Source organism: Genypterus blacodes, unplaced genomic scaffold, assembly GCF_046128005.1.
Source record: "Genypterus blacodes isolate CSIRO-AG114 ecotype Tasmania unplaced genomic scaffold, CSIRO-AGI_Gbla_v1 ptg000044l_1, whole genome shotgun sequence".
NCBI lineage: Eukaryota > Metazoa > Chordata > Actinopteri > Ophidiiformes > Ophidiidae > Genypterus > Genypterus blacodes.
Window position 1 is genome coordinate 2,420,082 of NW_027466857.1, and position 15,780 is coordinate 2,435,861.

General features: G+C 41.0%; 1 protein-coding gene across 1 annotated transcript in view; it reads right to left on the reverse strand.

The window, feature by feature from the left end:
• fat4 (FAT atypical cadherin 4) overlaps positions 1–15,780 on the reverse strand; it is a 98,310-nt gene that overhangs the window by 14,151 nt on the left and 68,379 nt on the right. The window contains exons 7-10 of the mRNA XM_076149105.1: positions 9,079–9,259; positions 6,510–6,760; positions 1,859–6,208; positions 278–382 (exon numbers count right to left, since the gene is read on the reverse strand). Of these exons, the coding sequence (XP_076005220.1) occupies positions 278–382; positions 1,859–6,208; positions 6,510–6,760; positions 9,079–9,259 (4,887 nt within the window). The remainder of the gene's footprint in view (positions 1–277; positions 383–1,858; positions 6,209–6,509; positions 6,761–9,078; positions 9,260–15,780) is intronic.

Here is a 15,780-nt window from a genome sequence, read left to right on the forward strand (position 1 = left end):
ACAGATCACTGCTGTATGATAATAATCTTGCATATTTAGAAAGTCAGCATTACAAAGAACCTGCTTTTTGATACAGTCACTGGATTTTCAATGACAGCAGCAAAACAAACCATGGAAAATGGAGACACTAAATGAAATGACAGTAACCATGTATAATAAATCATGAAATAATAATGGATGAACTGTCTTTTCTTTAGGAAATGTCTAAGATTACCATCTTGCTTTTTCATTTACCAGAGCTTAATGACAGCTCAAGCAGTTTCCTATGATTACTTACCAAATGGACAATGACAGTAATATCCATCCACTCGATTCTGACAGGAACCGCCATTAAAACAAGGGTTACACTCACAGTGATTGATGATGGAATCACACGTTTTGCCTGGGTTCACAAAACAACACAAATTAAAATGAATGGAGTGGCAGACAACACAGGAAAACCCTGAGGGGTTCACTTTCCCCACAGGCCAGGTCATGAATGCCTTTCATCACATCACACTTGAAAAATGCACTGCAAAAAATTCTGGGTTTCTTCAAATCATTTAACGTGAAAATAAAAACTAGTAAAAGTAAAATATACACCATTTACCATTAAATACCATTATTTACGAAAGTTTACATTTTTAGGTTTTCAATGGAAGTGCACTTATTATCACATTTCTACTTCTTGAAACACTTGATGGAACGGATCAAGAACTCCAAGATGAATGTAATTGTTCCAAACTTAATCTTAATTCAGTTTCTTTTAGACTTTCAAAGCTTCCAAAAATGAAAAGACTTTTGTATATGGACACTTTTTTGTAGTGCACAAAGAACAGTCACATTCAGACTTCATTCAGTCATATTCATGCAAACGTGAACATGTGTGAGTTGAAATAAACAATAGTGACCACTGCGGTAATCTTTGTTGCCAATGGACAATGGAAATAATGTGATAAGAAATGTGACACTGACAATAACAATAACAATGGCCTTACACATACGACAGAGAGTATAACAATTCCCGACTCAGACGAGACAATAATAGACCCTGACAAGGTATAATCCAAAAAACTGCTGTAAATATATTTTAGGCTCTAAATCCCCAGACAAGTTGCTTAACTGAGACAAATTCTGTTGCCAAAACCAAGCAGGGAAAACAGGAAGTAGGAGAGTTCACGGCAAGGGCATGCAAACTACTGTAAGTCAATAGGTACACTTTTTCAGGGGGATCATTTATCATGATGAAACTTAAAGGCTTCTGGTAATTTTTTATTGCCATAATAAAAAGGGACAGTAATGACTTGACTTGAGGCAAATTGCCCGCTACAAGACCCTTTGAAAATGTCTTTCAGATGCTGCAGCCAGTGACTGCACAACATGCTAATCTTTATTCCTGTATATTCATTACATTTTCAAACTAAGGTTTGATTGGGTCCTTTATAAAACTGCTCATTTATCATATAATTCAAGAGACATCCAAACAGGAAATCCTTGATTAAGAAATCCTACAGTAAATTGAGGATTAGGAATATTTTTGTGTGGCCAAAACTGCATACACTGCAAGCTATAATGAAATCTGGTACTAGTGAACAATGTGTGTCCTGAGTAGGTTCAACTTTGTATTATCATATTGATTAATGCAAACAAGGCAGGATGATATGCATCAAAGCTGATAACCCCCATCTTTTATCATAAGAATAAACTGTTTTTGGCTGCCATGCTTATACACCATGGCTACAACACGTCTCGGAACCATTCAGAAGCTTATATGTTATTTTTTTCAAGATGCTTGAATGATGTGTATGGGAGCTTATATTGTATTCATATGACTTTGTGTATGTGTAACATAAATGGTTAAACGTATTCAAACCAATACCTGCAAAGCCTGATTTGCAGAGGCAGTTGAAGCCACCAGGGTAGTTCTGGCACAGTGCTCCATTCTTGCAAGGATTGGAAAGGCATTCGTTGACATCCCTCTCACAGGCCATCCCAGTGAAACCTTCAGGACAGGTGCAGGAGAAACCTCCTACAAGGTTGTGGCAGGTGCCACCATTGTGGCAAGGTGAAGGCTGGCACTCATCAATGTCTGTCTCACACAGAGCTCCTGTGTACCCTGGTCTGCAGCTGCAGGCATACGGCTGCAAGGGGAGGTTGGAAACAAGGATCACTGGCACACTTTCTTCAGTCTTCATATCAGGCCTGACACTGAGATGCCTTTTGCAGCTGCCTCCATTCTGGCATGGGTTACGTGTGCAAGGATCATGGTCCACGGCATCTATTTGCACTCCACTCTGTCTGTGTAGAATGTCTTTGATACTCTGGAAGAATGTGGCCACACCACTGGGGTTGACATATTGTCCATGTCCGCGCTTTATAGCTGCCATCAGGAAAGTCTGATTATTGAGCTCAAACACTCCATAAAGAAGCACACCTGTGCCCAGTCCTGCAAGCTGAGAGTTGGCAATGCGTAAGAAGCTAAGATAGTGGTTGGTAAGGAAGCTTTTGACTCCCTGAGATTGGAGTCGGATTAGTATACTGTTCTCTACTGTGGCATTGGTAAAGCTCATGAAGAGGACTCTGGCTGTATTGCTGACTGAACCATGGACACCATCGCTGCTGTGGATGGTTAATTCAAAGCTTCCATCTGTTGAGCGAGCTTTAGAATTGAGGTTGCATGTTCCAGCTGGGATACTAAAAAGACCAGGGGATGGGTGAATTAAGGTGCAGTGGAATCTATCCTGAATGTCAGGGTCTTGTGGTTTGACAACTCCCAAAGAACCTCCAGGAAACAAGTTCCCAAAATAGTGAACAAAGATTTCCATAGACCTTGGTTCCGAAGGGTTGTCATTTTGATCATTGATCTTGATGTGAATTGTTCCTGTAGAAGACATCTGGGGGACACCAGAGTCCTTAATTACAATAGATAGGTAAAAATCACTGATTTGTTCTCTGTCAATCTCCCGACTTGTGGTTAGAGCTCCAGTTGGACTTAGACTGAAATAGCTCTTGGCAGAGCCAGCGCTGTGGATGCTATATAAGAAGGGACCTTGATTCGGTGGTAGATCTGGATCAGAGGCTGTTAATGTTGTAACTGCAGTCCCAGCTCTCTGGTTCTCCATTACCTCAGCATAGATAGTTGTCAGTGTTGGACCATTATCATTGATGTCCTCCAGATTCACAATCACAGTGGCACTTCCAGTTGCAGGAGGTGAGCCCGTATCCACAGCAAGAATAGTTAGATTATACACAGGAATTGTCTCTCTATCTAGCGCTGCTGCAACAGACACTTGGCCAGTTTGAGGGTTGATAGTGAAAACATTTTTATCAAACTCAGGAGAAATGGAATATGAGAATCTGCTCCAGCTGGGGACTGAATCTGAGTCTTCAGCACTCACAAAGATTACCAGACCACCAGGTGAGAGACCCTCACTAACTTGCACATCATACAGTTCTTGGGTAAAAACAGGAGGATCATTGGCGTCGAGGATTGTGATGTTCACAAACACCTCATCAATATCTGCCCCACGGATACTTCCTGTGTTCTTGGCCAACACCTTAAGTGAGATTTTCTCCTCTTTCTCACGATCGAGAGTACCTGTGACATAAATCTGGCCTGTTTTCTTGTTGATGCCAAAGCCCTGCTTTCTGCTCTTCCCAAAAATGAGGTAGTAAACCACACCATCTTCCCCTTGGTCTCGATCGCTGGCGAACACCTCTCCTACCACTGTGCCTTTTGGAGCAGCTTCAGAGATTTCAAAGTAGTACTGTTTGGAGACAAAGCGGGGTACGTATTCATTGGCTCCCTTTAGTTGAATGTTGACATTGGCGAAGCTGCAGCGCTCCTCATCTGGGACATTGAAAGCCTTTACTGTTAAATGGTAGACCTGCTTAGCCTCGTAATCCAAGAAGCCCTGGGTGGTGATGATACCGGTGTTTGGGTCAATAACAAAGAGGTCACTGTCTGATGACTGTATAACATAGGCCATGACTGCGTTGGCTCCCGAATCACGGTCTATGGCATTCATTTTGACCACAGTGGTGCCACTGGGAACATTCTCCTGTACAATTGGGAAATACTCATCAGGATCAAACACAGGAGGGTTGTCATTGACATCGCTCACATGAATTGTGACGGTGACATAACTGGTTTTTGCAATCCAACCACCATCAGTGGCTGAAACTCTAAGCTCATGTTGCTGCTTGTCTTCAGAGTCTAGAGGATGAGCTAGTGATAACACTCCAGTTTTACTATTTAGTGCAAACAGACCCTTATCATTGCCTGAGGTGATGCTGTATGTGACAAAGCCATTCATTTCTTTGTCTTTATCTCTGGCTGACAGTGTTCTGATTGCCGTTCCTACAGCGATGCTTTCCGGTACTGTAGCTGTTATTTGGCTTTGTGAAAACTCAGGTGTGTGGTGGTTTTCTTCTGTGACTGCAACTCTCACTGATGTTCGTCCTGACAAAGGAGGATTCCCTCTGTCATTGGCTGTGATGTCAATGATGAAAACCTTACTCATATCCGATGTTAAGGAGGAAGCAACAGTGATCCATCCACTCTGTTTGTCCAGTCTGAATTTGTTAGAGCTGTTTCCACCTGATATTATGTACTCAACTTCAGAGTTTAGCCCAAAGTCTTTTTTGTCATGGGCTACAACTCGAATCAATTTAGTGCCAACTTTAACACTTTTAGTGACAGGAGTAAAGTAGCTAAGGGATTCAAACACAGGGGGGTTATCATTGCTGTCTACAATGTTTACAATGACTGTTGTCTCACTCATCAATGGCTTAACTCCTCGGTCTGATGCAGTGACAATGAAGCTGTTGCGATTGATGTTCATGCTACTTGCTCCTGTCGAATTCTGATATTTTAACTGCTGCTTGACAAATATCTCTCCAGTACTTGAATTGATTCTGAAATACTCTGATTGTGAACGGATAAAATAGAATATTTTGCCATTGAAACCCTCGTCGGGATCTGTGGCAGATACCTGTGTGACCATGGTGCCCACCTCTGTGAGTTCAGGGTAGTCCAGATAGTAAGATGGTCGACTAAATCTTGGGGCATTGTCATTTATATCTGTTATGAATATTGTGACATCCGTGCTCACTGTCCAACCAGAATCATGAGCAGACACTTTGATGATATAATGATCAGTGTCTTCTCTATTAAGTGGCCTGCTTATGGTTATGTCTCCTGTGTTTGAATTTATACTAAATGGAAGGCTTGTGTCTGTGATTGAATATCGGCTAATAGCATTTGCACCAGCGTCCTCGTCCGTGGTAGTGACTCTGGTGACAGTATATCCCACTGGAGCATTTTCTGCCACTGCAGCACTAAAAATCTTTGAAAAGCGGGGGGCGTTGTCATTCACATCAAGTACTTTGATTAACACTTTCACAGCTGTGTTTTTTGGTGGTGATCCTCGGTCAGTGGCTTTGATTTTCAAATTGTACTGAGCAACTTTCTCCCGGTCAAGAGGCCTCGTGGTTCGGACTTCACCAGAAGCTCGATTGACAGTGAAACTATTTTCCTTATTGCCATCAATTATAGTGTATTCCAGTTGTCCATTAGGTCCACTGTCCTGATCAACAGCAGACACCATAAGCACCCGCTGAGGTGACAGATTCTCCAGTATTTCAGCATGGAAGGGGTCCTTATCAAATACTGGATGATTGTCATTCACATCCAGCACAGTTATTTCCAGTTTCTCATAAGTAGAATAGGGTGGGAAGCCCTGGTCTCTGGCTTCAATCCATAGAACATACTTCTGAATGTGCTCATAATCCAGAGGATGTTTGATAGACAGCTCGCCTGATAACTGGTCAATATGAAAGGCATAATCCAGGTTGCCACTGGCAATGTAATATGACAGCAGCCCACCTCTCATAGAAGCCCCGCTCACAGTTGTAACAATATGGTTTGTGGGTTGGCTCTCGGGAAAAGTGAACACACGCTCCTTCAGCTTGATGACAGGAAAATTTCCTCCAGTAACAAAGCGGACGGTCACGGTAGTAGTATCTGTTTTGGGATTGGCCCCACCATCTTTTACTCGAACTGTGAGGGTCACCTCTGAACTGCCTGTCAGCTTCTCATTGGCAGTGATGGCACCTCTGACAGGGTCGATCTTGAATTTCTCAGCATTGCGCCCCATCAGGGAGTAGTGTAGCTGGGCATTGGAACCGGAGTCCTCATCAGTTACAGTAACAGAAAAGACCAAGGAGCCTACAGACATACATGAGAATAAATCAGAACCAACATATAACACGTTTTTGTGATATTTGGCATAAATCTTTTGAAAATTCAAGACCAATGGAAGAGAACAACCTAATTTTGTGTGCACTGGGTGGAGCTTTGTACATTGAAACGTTGATTACGCCACCATGGTTTATAATTAACCAATATTCTACATGCCCATACAGTTTTCTTTAATGTAGCAATTCAGTTAAAAAATGTGCGATACAGGTTCAATCTATTTGAGCTGGGGAATGTGGGGATGTTATTATCACCAACCACATGTACCAACCTGCTGCAGTGGATGCAGGGATGTGGGTAACATAGGGGTGGTGGTGGAAGCGGGGAGGATTATCGTTGATGTCAGCGACCATCACAGACACCGTGGCAGAGCTCGACAAGCCCTGTGGCTGCCCTCCGTCTGTTGACACAACCAGCAGCTGGTAATTGGCCCGGTCTTCTCGGTCCAACAGGGAGCTGGTGATAATTTGGCCTGTAGCAGGGTTGATAGAAAATTGGCCATGTCCTCCAGTCAGACTGTAGCTGTAGGAAAGAAAAAGTGAGGACAACTTTTGGTGAAAAGTTAACAAGGTAACTGTTGGATCATGGATCATGCGTGATTTCAGTGCTGAGTTCTGTAACCTTATTGAAATGTGATAATTTCCGCTTCAAATGAATTAGTTCTCATCAGCTACTGTCTATCATTTTGTCAATTCAAATCCAGGTGTTCATTACTTACATCATGTCTAATGCAAACAATTATTGCAAATAAATCATTTATAAAAAAAAATGCCTTGTTTGACTTGCTATGAACAATTTAGTTAGTATAAGTAAAATGAACTATAGCCAGCAAATTTTTTTCATTTCTGCATGTACCCACAGTGTGTTTTTGTTAAACGGGAAAAATATTTTTTCATTACATTTCCAATGGCACCAATTCAAATGCATTTTGGTAAAATAATAATAATAATACAACTAAAATACTAACCACACACACAACTTACTGCACAAAAAAACAGTGACATAGAGTGATATAAAGTTGATTGATATGATGAAGAATGCAATAATAGATTTCTCTGTTTCTGCTTTAAAATACACTAAATCTAGAGGAGGAGTAAAAGTTGGTGGCTGTAATCAATTACAACAGCTTCTACATAGAGTTTCCTGCACTACCAAGAACACACTTTGATTCCTACAGAGAAGTATGCATTGTTCCTGTTAATCATTAGCAATCTGTGAAGTCTCTGTATTCTGTTTTGTGTAGTCATGGCCCATAGAGGGCACTGTCGCAGGGTTAACAAGAAAAAAGCAAGTTTAATTTTAAATGCAGGCTCATATTCAACATACCGCAGATATTATATGGTTGCAACATCAGAGGGATCCGGCTTTATATTCTCTAAAGTGCACCCATTGTTTCTGCTGCACAGCTCACAGAGCTCCTGTGGTTCAGGCTTCTTTCTCTTCTCAACTCACCCAGATTTCTGCATGACCAAAGGGCCATATTTTTTCTATTCCCTAAGACGATCATGTTTCACTATGTATCTCAGAAGTTTTCAAAGGGACCCAGATACAAATGTAAAGTGACACATACATGTACACAGCAGTGAATATTTTGAGAAAGCTTCTTACAAAAGCATCCTCCCAGAAATGAGAGGACAAATGACATGGCAGACTCTGAATGCAGACTGGACGCAAACTTGTTTGAAAATCAAAATCAACAAAAACTGCCTTCTAGAGCTTGTGGCCTAAACGGAATCCCCCAGAAAAGTTCAGGTTTGGGATGTAACTTTAATGGGCCGTGAGAATCAAAACTTTATAAGCAACGGTAAGGGGTTGTGGTCTCCATTAAGGGCCTCAGACCCCATGGGATCCCCAATAGGCACTGCTCATACTGTCATAGACAATTAATATCCTCATTACCATGTTTTGGGAAACTGGAGCACGCTGCGAGACCCCCCGATGAGTGCCCAGTGGGGTGACCAAGGTGGGAGGGAGGGGTCGGATCTGAGTCAACGTCCAGTTTGAGAGAGACCGCTAGAAGCTCTAACATAGAGGGGGCTGTCTATGGAAAAAAAGCGACTGTCATCTCGCTTGAGAATCACAGCTAAAACAATTACTTGAGTGTGTTGACTAAACCCTGTGCTCTGTGCCTTTGCTGCTCTCACAAATTGCAACATCTACCTGGAATCTCACCAAGCTTGCGATGAGGTAAAGTTTTTCAAAGTCCATGAAACCAAGAAATATTAGGTTTTCGTTTTTCTTATGATATGATATGATTTGGGGGTTTAACGACAAATGGAATCAGTCATTTTAATCTAGAGAGGGAGGTTTAGAGATGAGATTTGCATTATCTGCACATATAGAGTAAAGTTTTGATTTGCTGGTTCGAGAAATGACATATATTAAAATCTTGAGCTTTTCTATAATATGTGATTAATTGAGGAAATTAAATTACCCTGTATGACCATCTCTAGTTGTAACTAATTACATGGGGTCCCCAGATAAAACTAGTGAACTGTTCCTATTTTTACCATCCTGAAGGATCTGCTGTAAGGCCATGCCAAACCCATTGCATGCTTCAACAAAATGGCTTATTTATAAAGTGCTTCATAGAGTAACCAAGGACTTAAAATATTAAAATAAAGAGGGAACAACCAAGAAAAACAACAATTAAATTAAATCCCTTTAAATGAATGTGTGTTGGGGTTTGTTTGTTCTTTCTTTGACAAAATTCTGTGGATAGAGTGGAAAAATGACACGCACACGCATCACACACAGAGCAGGAGAGCACAGGGGGAAACAGAAAAGTCCAGATCATACATGCAAATAACCCAGAGAAGTGCAAAGACCTTCTTCTGTACCTGATAACACCATTGACGCCCATATCAGCGTCGGAGCTGTTGACCAATAGTACATCGGTGCCTGTCGGGGCGTCCTCCATGATCGTGGTGTGGAAGGTAGAGGATGTGAAAACTGGGACGTTGTCATTCATATCGTCAACGAGAACCGTCACTGTTCCTGTTCCGCTCAAGGATGGAGAACCTGGAGATGAAGAACACAGAGCAAAATAATCACGAGTTACAATATCACTTACATTTTTCTTCAGCATGCAAAAAAAGTTATTTTCACTCAGGTAAAGTACTTCAATCCAATTCTGCTACTTTGCGCTTCTACTTCACTACATTGGAGGTAATCTGAGGGTTTGAGACATTTTTTACTTTAATATTAAGTTTGTACCACTTTCACTTGCCAATGTAAAGGATTTGAGTATTTCCTCCCCCACTTAATTTCACCAAAAAGAAGGGTAAGTAAAGATGGCAAGCATGATGGTGTGCTACATGCTGATCTGGTGCCAGGACACAAGTAACTCATTACATTTTCAATTGATGTGACAGACCTGAAAATGGAGACTTTTCTAACTGACAAATAGTACTTGTTCCGCAGCAGGATGGTAAACGGGCTACAGCATACAAGCATCATAGAGACTCCAGTTTTGACTTTAGACAAAATGGGAATGAAACTTATTGAAAATGACTTGTCACTTGACACTGTATGTCATTTGTAGTGAGATCCACAATGGTGCAATTTATGCACTCTGTCTGCTAAGCCGCAGTATTTCTGCTGCATTTCATTCAAGTGAATGTCATTGGTTTCCACCGGCCACACTGCCACATACACACAACGTCTCTGAAACTGAATCTTTTCGGCGTCCTTCCTGGGGTCTTGGTTACTCACTAATCTCTACAGTGAGGTATCTATTTTAAGGTGCACTGAGTGAGGTAGTCTGTGGAATTTGAGCAAGTAAAAATGCTATTTTCAGCAAAAATCTAAATGTTTTCCTCCCTGTGCAAGTGACGGAATGGAGCTTGCAGGGCCCCAAGGGATGGATTTAAATCAATAACAGATGAAAATGAGCCGCAATGCAGAAAACCTGAAGGAAAAAAAGATTCAGGCATCTGCCTTGTTGGAGCTGCCCTTCATAATGCTTCCTTAAATGGCACTATGAACTGCCTGATCTTTATTCCAAACATAAACACCAGTTCAGCCTTGTTACTGAAAGTCACACTATGGGCTTTGGGGACACCTTTAAAGGCTTTGCATTTCTGACTTGCTTATGTTTGTCTGTTTATACGGACAGCATCTGTGAATTGAGCAAAGCTGAGAAGTGCAGGATGTATTTTTTTTCCACCTCTAACAGAATCTTCCTCTCCTGCCGGGCTTTACCGGGAATCAATGTTTATCTCTTAGAGATACCACACACAAATAAAAAAGATATGAAATCCAGGGCTCAGTCTGGAAGTGGATTTATGTCTTCATTGCTTGTGGACTCAGCTGTTAAATACATCAGATGCTTGTGTACCATGGGAACCTGGATTAATAAGAAATAATAAAAACATTTGGATGGTGACCAGCAGTATTCTATATTGCTGCTGAGTTGTGAAAAAAGAAAACATAAAGAAACCAAAAAGTGTGAGAAAAGGCTGCTGGGCGTTGGATGGGGGTCAGAGTGTTCAGTGCAGAGGGACACAGCAACGTCTTATCCTGAACCATGATGAGCTCAGGGTAACACACTCATTATAGTTTGTGCCTGTTTGATCATAAGGAAGTCAGGTTAATTAACTTCCCCCCAGGAGCCTCATGTGCTAATATAAATGTGTATCTTAAATTATTAAGTTAAAGTAGCAGTAGTGGAGATCCTTGCACAGTATACAAGGGGTTTTCATATTTGCACATAGTTTAAGAAACAAATAAAGGAAGGAATGTGCAAAACTGAAATAAGTGAGTGAGGAAAAAAGAGGGAACCAAATGAGAGAGGGAAGTGGGAAGGAAAGAAGGAAAGAAATAAAGATTAATTAATTGTCAAAGAAAGAAATACTGCTAAAGTAATTAAATAAGGGAGGAAAAAATGCAGAACGGAAAAGAAAGGTCAAAAGGAAAGAATTAAAGAAAGACATAAGACGGAAGGAAGGAACGGCAGAGGGAAATGAAGAATGAACAAAGGCAGGAAGATCATTGCTGTGCAAATCACAAGTCTTGACACTCAACTTCAGACAGGTAAGTCACAAGTCAGACCACCAATCTAACCTGAGAGCTGCCCTTTATACCTGGGTAATACTTTCTATGCCTTAACACATACAGGACTACACAAAGTTAATATTTATACAATATCGGGCCCCTGGGTTCTCCACAAACCCATTGGTTTACTGTCAAATCACCACCTCATGATCCTGACCCCAGATGGAACCATCAGCTTGTCCTGTTAGGTTTTTTGGTGAAAATAGAAGCAGCTAACATACTGGTTCAGAATAAACAGAGCAGCATTCCAGGCGCAAAATAAATGATACACAGAAGTAACAGTAAACAAGTTTATCCCAAAAGAGCCCCGCAAACCACACAACACTAATCTTAAATGAGTCATTACCAGAATGAGTCATGTCCTCTGCATTTCCTACTAAGACATTCTGACCTTTTGGGATCTTTCATTTGTAAGCAAATAAAGACAATGTCGAAATTTGAGGCGACTATGTATTTCAATATTGGCAAATATTGATGTTTAATTCTCAAAGCATGTATTTAAAAAACATTGATACTGACGCCTCCCATTATGGAATTATGTTATCAATTGACCACATCATGGCAAAGATCCCTCAGTAGTATTATGCTGGATGGTTCTATAATCTGCCTCTAGTCATAGGTTACAGTCACACTACAGCTGAGGATACTCCAGTTTTTGTGGGGCTGTATCTGATGTCTCTTCTCATCTTCTTTTCAAAGTGTATTATACCCAAAACCTGTGTTTACAAAAAAACCTGGATTCACAAATTACTGTATCCATTTGTAACAGGTAATATGGGTGATATCGCGTTCTGTCGGCACACTGGTAACCTACAGTAGCATCAGCCTCTGAGCCATTGTACTGTATGAATGTAGGATAATGTCACAGTTGTAAATGACAGCTTGAATGATGTCACAGTTGACACACCCACAGACTACCTAACAAACATATTGGAGAGTGTCTTCATCGAGCATCTCAAGTGAAAAACATGCTCCATTCCTTTCCAAAGATAACCCCTTTGCATAATACCGAAGAAGAAGCGACCATTACTATTGACAAGCTGCAATGCAAAGTGCTAGAGATTGACTAGAACAGATCTCCACAAAGGTTATGTAACAATTACCTTATTTTAATGCTACTTACAGCTTACATAGCATGAGGCTGGAGTAAGAAGTAACTAAGAGATGCACAAGAAGTAACTTAGAAGTAAGAGGTTGGGGTGAAGGGGGTAAAATGTCAGGGGGAAGATGTAATGGGAGGAAGGAAAAGAGGAAGGAGCTACAGTATCGGTAGTTTACAGAAAATTTACTACAGCAGAACCAGAGTCACTATGAATACAATTACACAACAATTGATAAATCCAGAGATGTGCCTATCATGGCCGTGGCATCATGTGACAAATGGATGTGAAAGTATCTGTTACCATGTGTTTATTTTTCATATTTATGTTTACAAAATGGATTCTGGTGAATTGTAAATGTTGCCATAGATTCAACTATGCAATGTGACTGACATGTCATCTTTTTGGAGGTGGCCATGGCAACACATTCAGCTGTTCTTGGTCATCTACTGATCTTCTTAATTGAGAAACAATGCAAGTCAGCATAGTGTCCATATCTGCTTAAGTTAGCTGGCTGCTGCTGGACAAACTGTGTTTGACACTCGCTAAGACTGTTGTTGATCAAAGATGTTCTTTGCAGGCTGTCTGGTTGATAAGTGGCTCTGAGACTTAAGTGGCTTTGTCTACAAAATCCATTAGCTCCTACCAAGAGAGTGAGTGAATGAAAAATATTTGTGTTAAATTCCAAGCCAACTGCTATATTTTTCTAAACTCAAACTGCCCTCTATTGCCCAGTGAGTCTTTGCATTTCAAACAGATTCAATAGCATTGTTTCTCTACTTAGAAAGGAAGCAAGCCAAGGTGTGTGTGTATGTAAGCAGAACACAGTGCCCTTCATCCAGGCATTTCACTTTAGCAGAGGATGTGATGTCACAGCCTGTTTACAAGCTAAAAGAGAACAGAGCCTCCACCAGCTCTGCCACAGAGTATTTGTGAGACCTTCGACATGCAATGCCAAGCACCTATATTTTGCATCAGAGAAGTTCTCTGAGGCACAGGACACCATTACCCCAACTAATCCCCCATAAGCGTATAGCAAAGGTCCCCCGCCCCCATACTGAAGGCCTAAACGGCTCTCAAATACTCATGAAGCCTTCTGACCCTGAACCTATGCTGACCCCACTGTTGTCGACAGGCGTGGGTTCAAACAGAGCATTTTTCACATCTTTCTTGGCGTATCGCCTCTTACAGCGTTACACTCCTCAGTGCAGGCTCAGGATGTGGCCTTCTTAGCCTCCCAGGGATCACTGATATCACATAACCCCTGGCAGCTGTTTCCCCCTGACCTGCTGTCCAATGCGTAAATAGTTGAGATCGCTCTTGTTACATCGCGTGGGCTGGCTGATATAGTCATCACGAAACACTATATCTTAGCAGGTATGCAAATGTATGTAAATTTCAGTTGTTTCAAATAGTTGACGTTAATGTGAGGCATTCCAAACTTTCACACAATGAACAATGGAAATTATGAGGTAAACATGCAGTTGAGCCTTTTGTTTCTGTTTGCGATACTCAATGAACTCAAATCCTTTATTGATTGATCTGAGACCGCTGATCTGTTGTGCCATGTGTACATAAAGTAATCTGTTTTTAGCTGTTTATACTTATCTAGTCTTTCCATGAATATTGTGTAATTGTACAGCACTTTGGTCAATCTCTGATTATTTTCAAATGTGCTTTATAAATAAAATTGACTTGTACAAATGCTGCAGCGGTGGAGTTGGATGACTTAGACTAAACTCGGAGGTGAGTCACAAATTTGCTGATTTTACACTCGACTTCACATCGTAGAAGTCAAGACTGCAACTCAACTTTGACACTGAAGACTTGTGAAATAACTAACCAGCCCCAGGCCAAAGACTACATATGAAACAATTAAGTAGGCAAGGAAAATACTTCTGACTTGATTTTAGCCCTGTCCTGCCAAAATTTGCCTTACTTACTTACATAGTGGAACGTGTATCAGTAGTGACTGTATTCAAATAGCCACAGTAAAAGTCCACATTGAGAAGGATGTAATATAATTGATGGATGTATTTAATGGAGGAATTTACATGGTAATGCATCAATAATGAAAATCTGCAAAATAGTAGGTTTCTCAACCCAATATTGTGAACAACCTTCTATCTTAAAGTTTGACGGATGGGAATGACATATTTAAATTAAATCATACACATTCTACAACTTATTTAAAAGTTGAAAAGTGAAGAAATGTACTTTTCACCTCTGACAAATGAATGTGCACACTTCTTCTTTATATGAATCACACTCCTTTGGATGAGAGGGACTCAACAGTGGGGTGGAATGCTCAGAATCTCATCCAAGCTCTTTTAGCTGGAATTTGGTAGAGCCAGCAAGTGTCAGCGTCAATGATTCAGATGACTGCAGCAGAGATGGCAGTCACCTCGTGCACCATGGCTCAACTGGAGAAACGGGGAGCTATGGCGAGGAAGTATTCCTTAATCATACTTAGCACACAGCTGTCTAGCTCGCCACGACACAACATCACTTTGCCATGGAAAGAGCTGGTGGAAATTTGCACCAGGAAGTCAGCTGACTACCAGTGGCAGCCATGCATGTGGTTAGAAAACTATTTTCTCAATTGGTAAAACCTGTCCAGACCCTTTATCCTTTTTTTCCGTTTGCAGTAGATTTTACATAATTCATGAGCATTCATGACACCACAGGCTGTTTTAATCCTGTTTTCATCTTGTATCCAGTGAAAAGGTCGAATGTCATTAGTCTTAAAGCCATTCCAAACTTCTGGACAAAAAATTAAGACACAAGGAGAATTGATGCAATCCATAAAGATAGTCTGTGTGTGTGTGTGTGTGTGTGTGTGTGTGTGTGTGTGTGTGTATGTGTGTCCGTGTGTGTTCAAGTCCAGGGAAGGAATTTGATGGGAGAGATACTTTTTATAATACTGAATACCTTCCCGTTCAAAGACCTGATTTGTAGTTCACTAGTTGGGTAAAACAGATACAGTAAAAGCAATCAACCTCTGTCTGATGTTTGTGCCAAATACATAATCTCATTTCAAGGGTTAATCTCAGGTCACTCAGGAAAACAAACTGCCACGACCTGATACTAGTCTGTGTGTAATTACAGTCTCACATCACCAGTATTTACCTCACACCAAGAAGTTATCAACATCATCGCTTCAATCTCCTGGCAGACTGCGTTTTACATTAAAAGTGGTTTGGTTGAAGTAAATACATTCTTCTGTACTGTGAGCGATGAATGGTATTTGCTTCCAAATTCATCGAGGATATTATTGTACGCTAGGAAATGGGATTTGGTTCCAAAGAAGCGTGCTCTGTCAATCCTTAAAGAAAATACTGGGCTGTGTGGGTACTGTGTTTCCATGAGACGGTTTTGCCCGAGAGA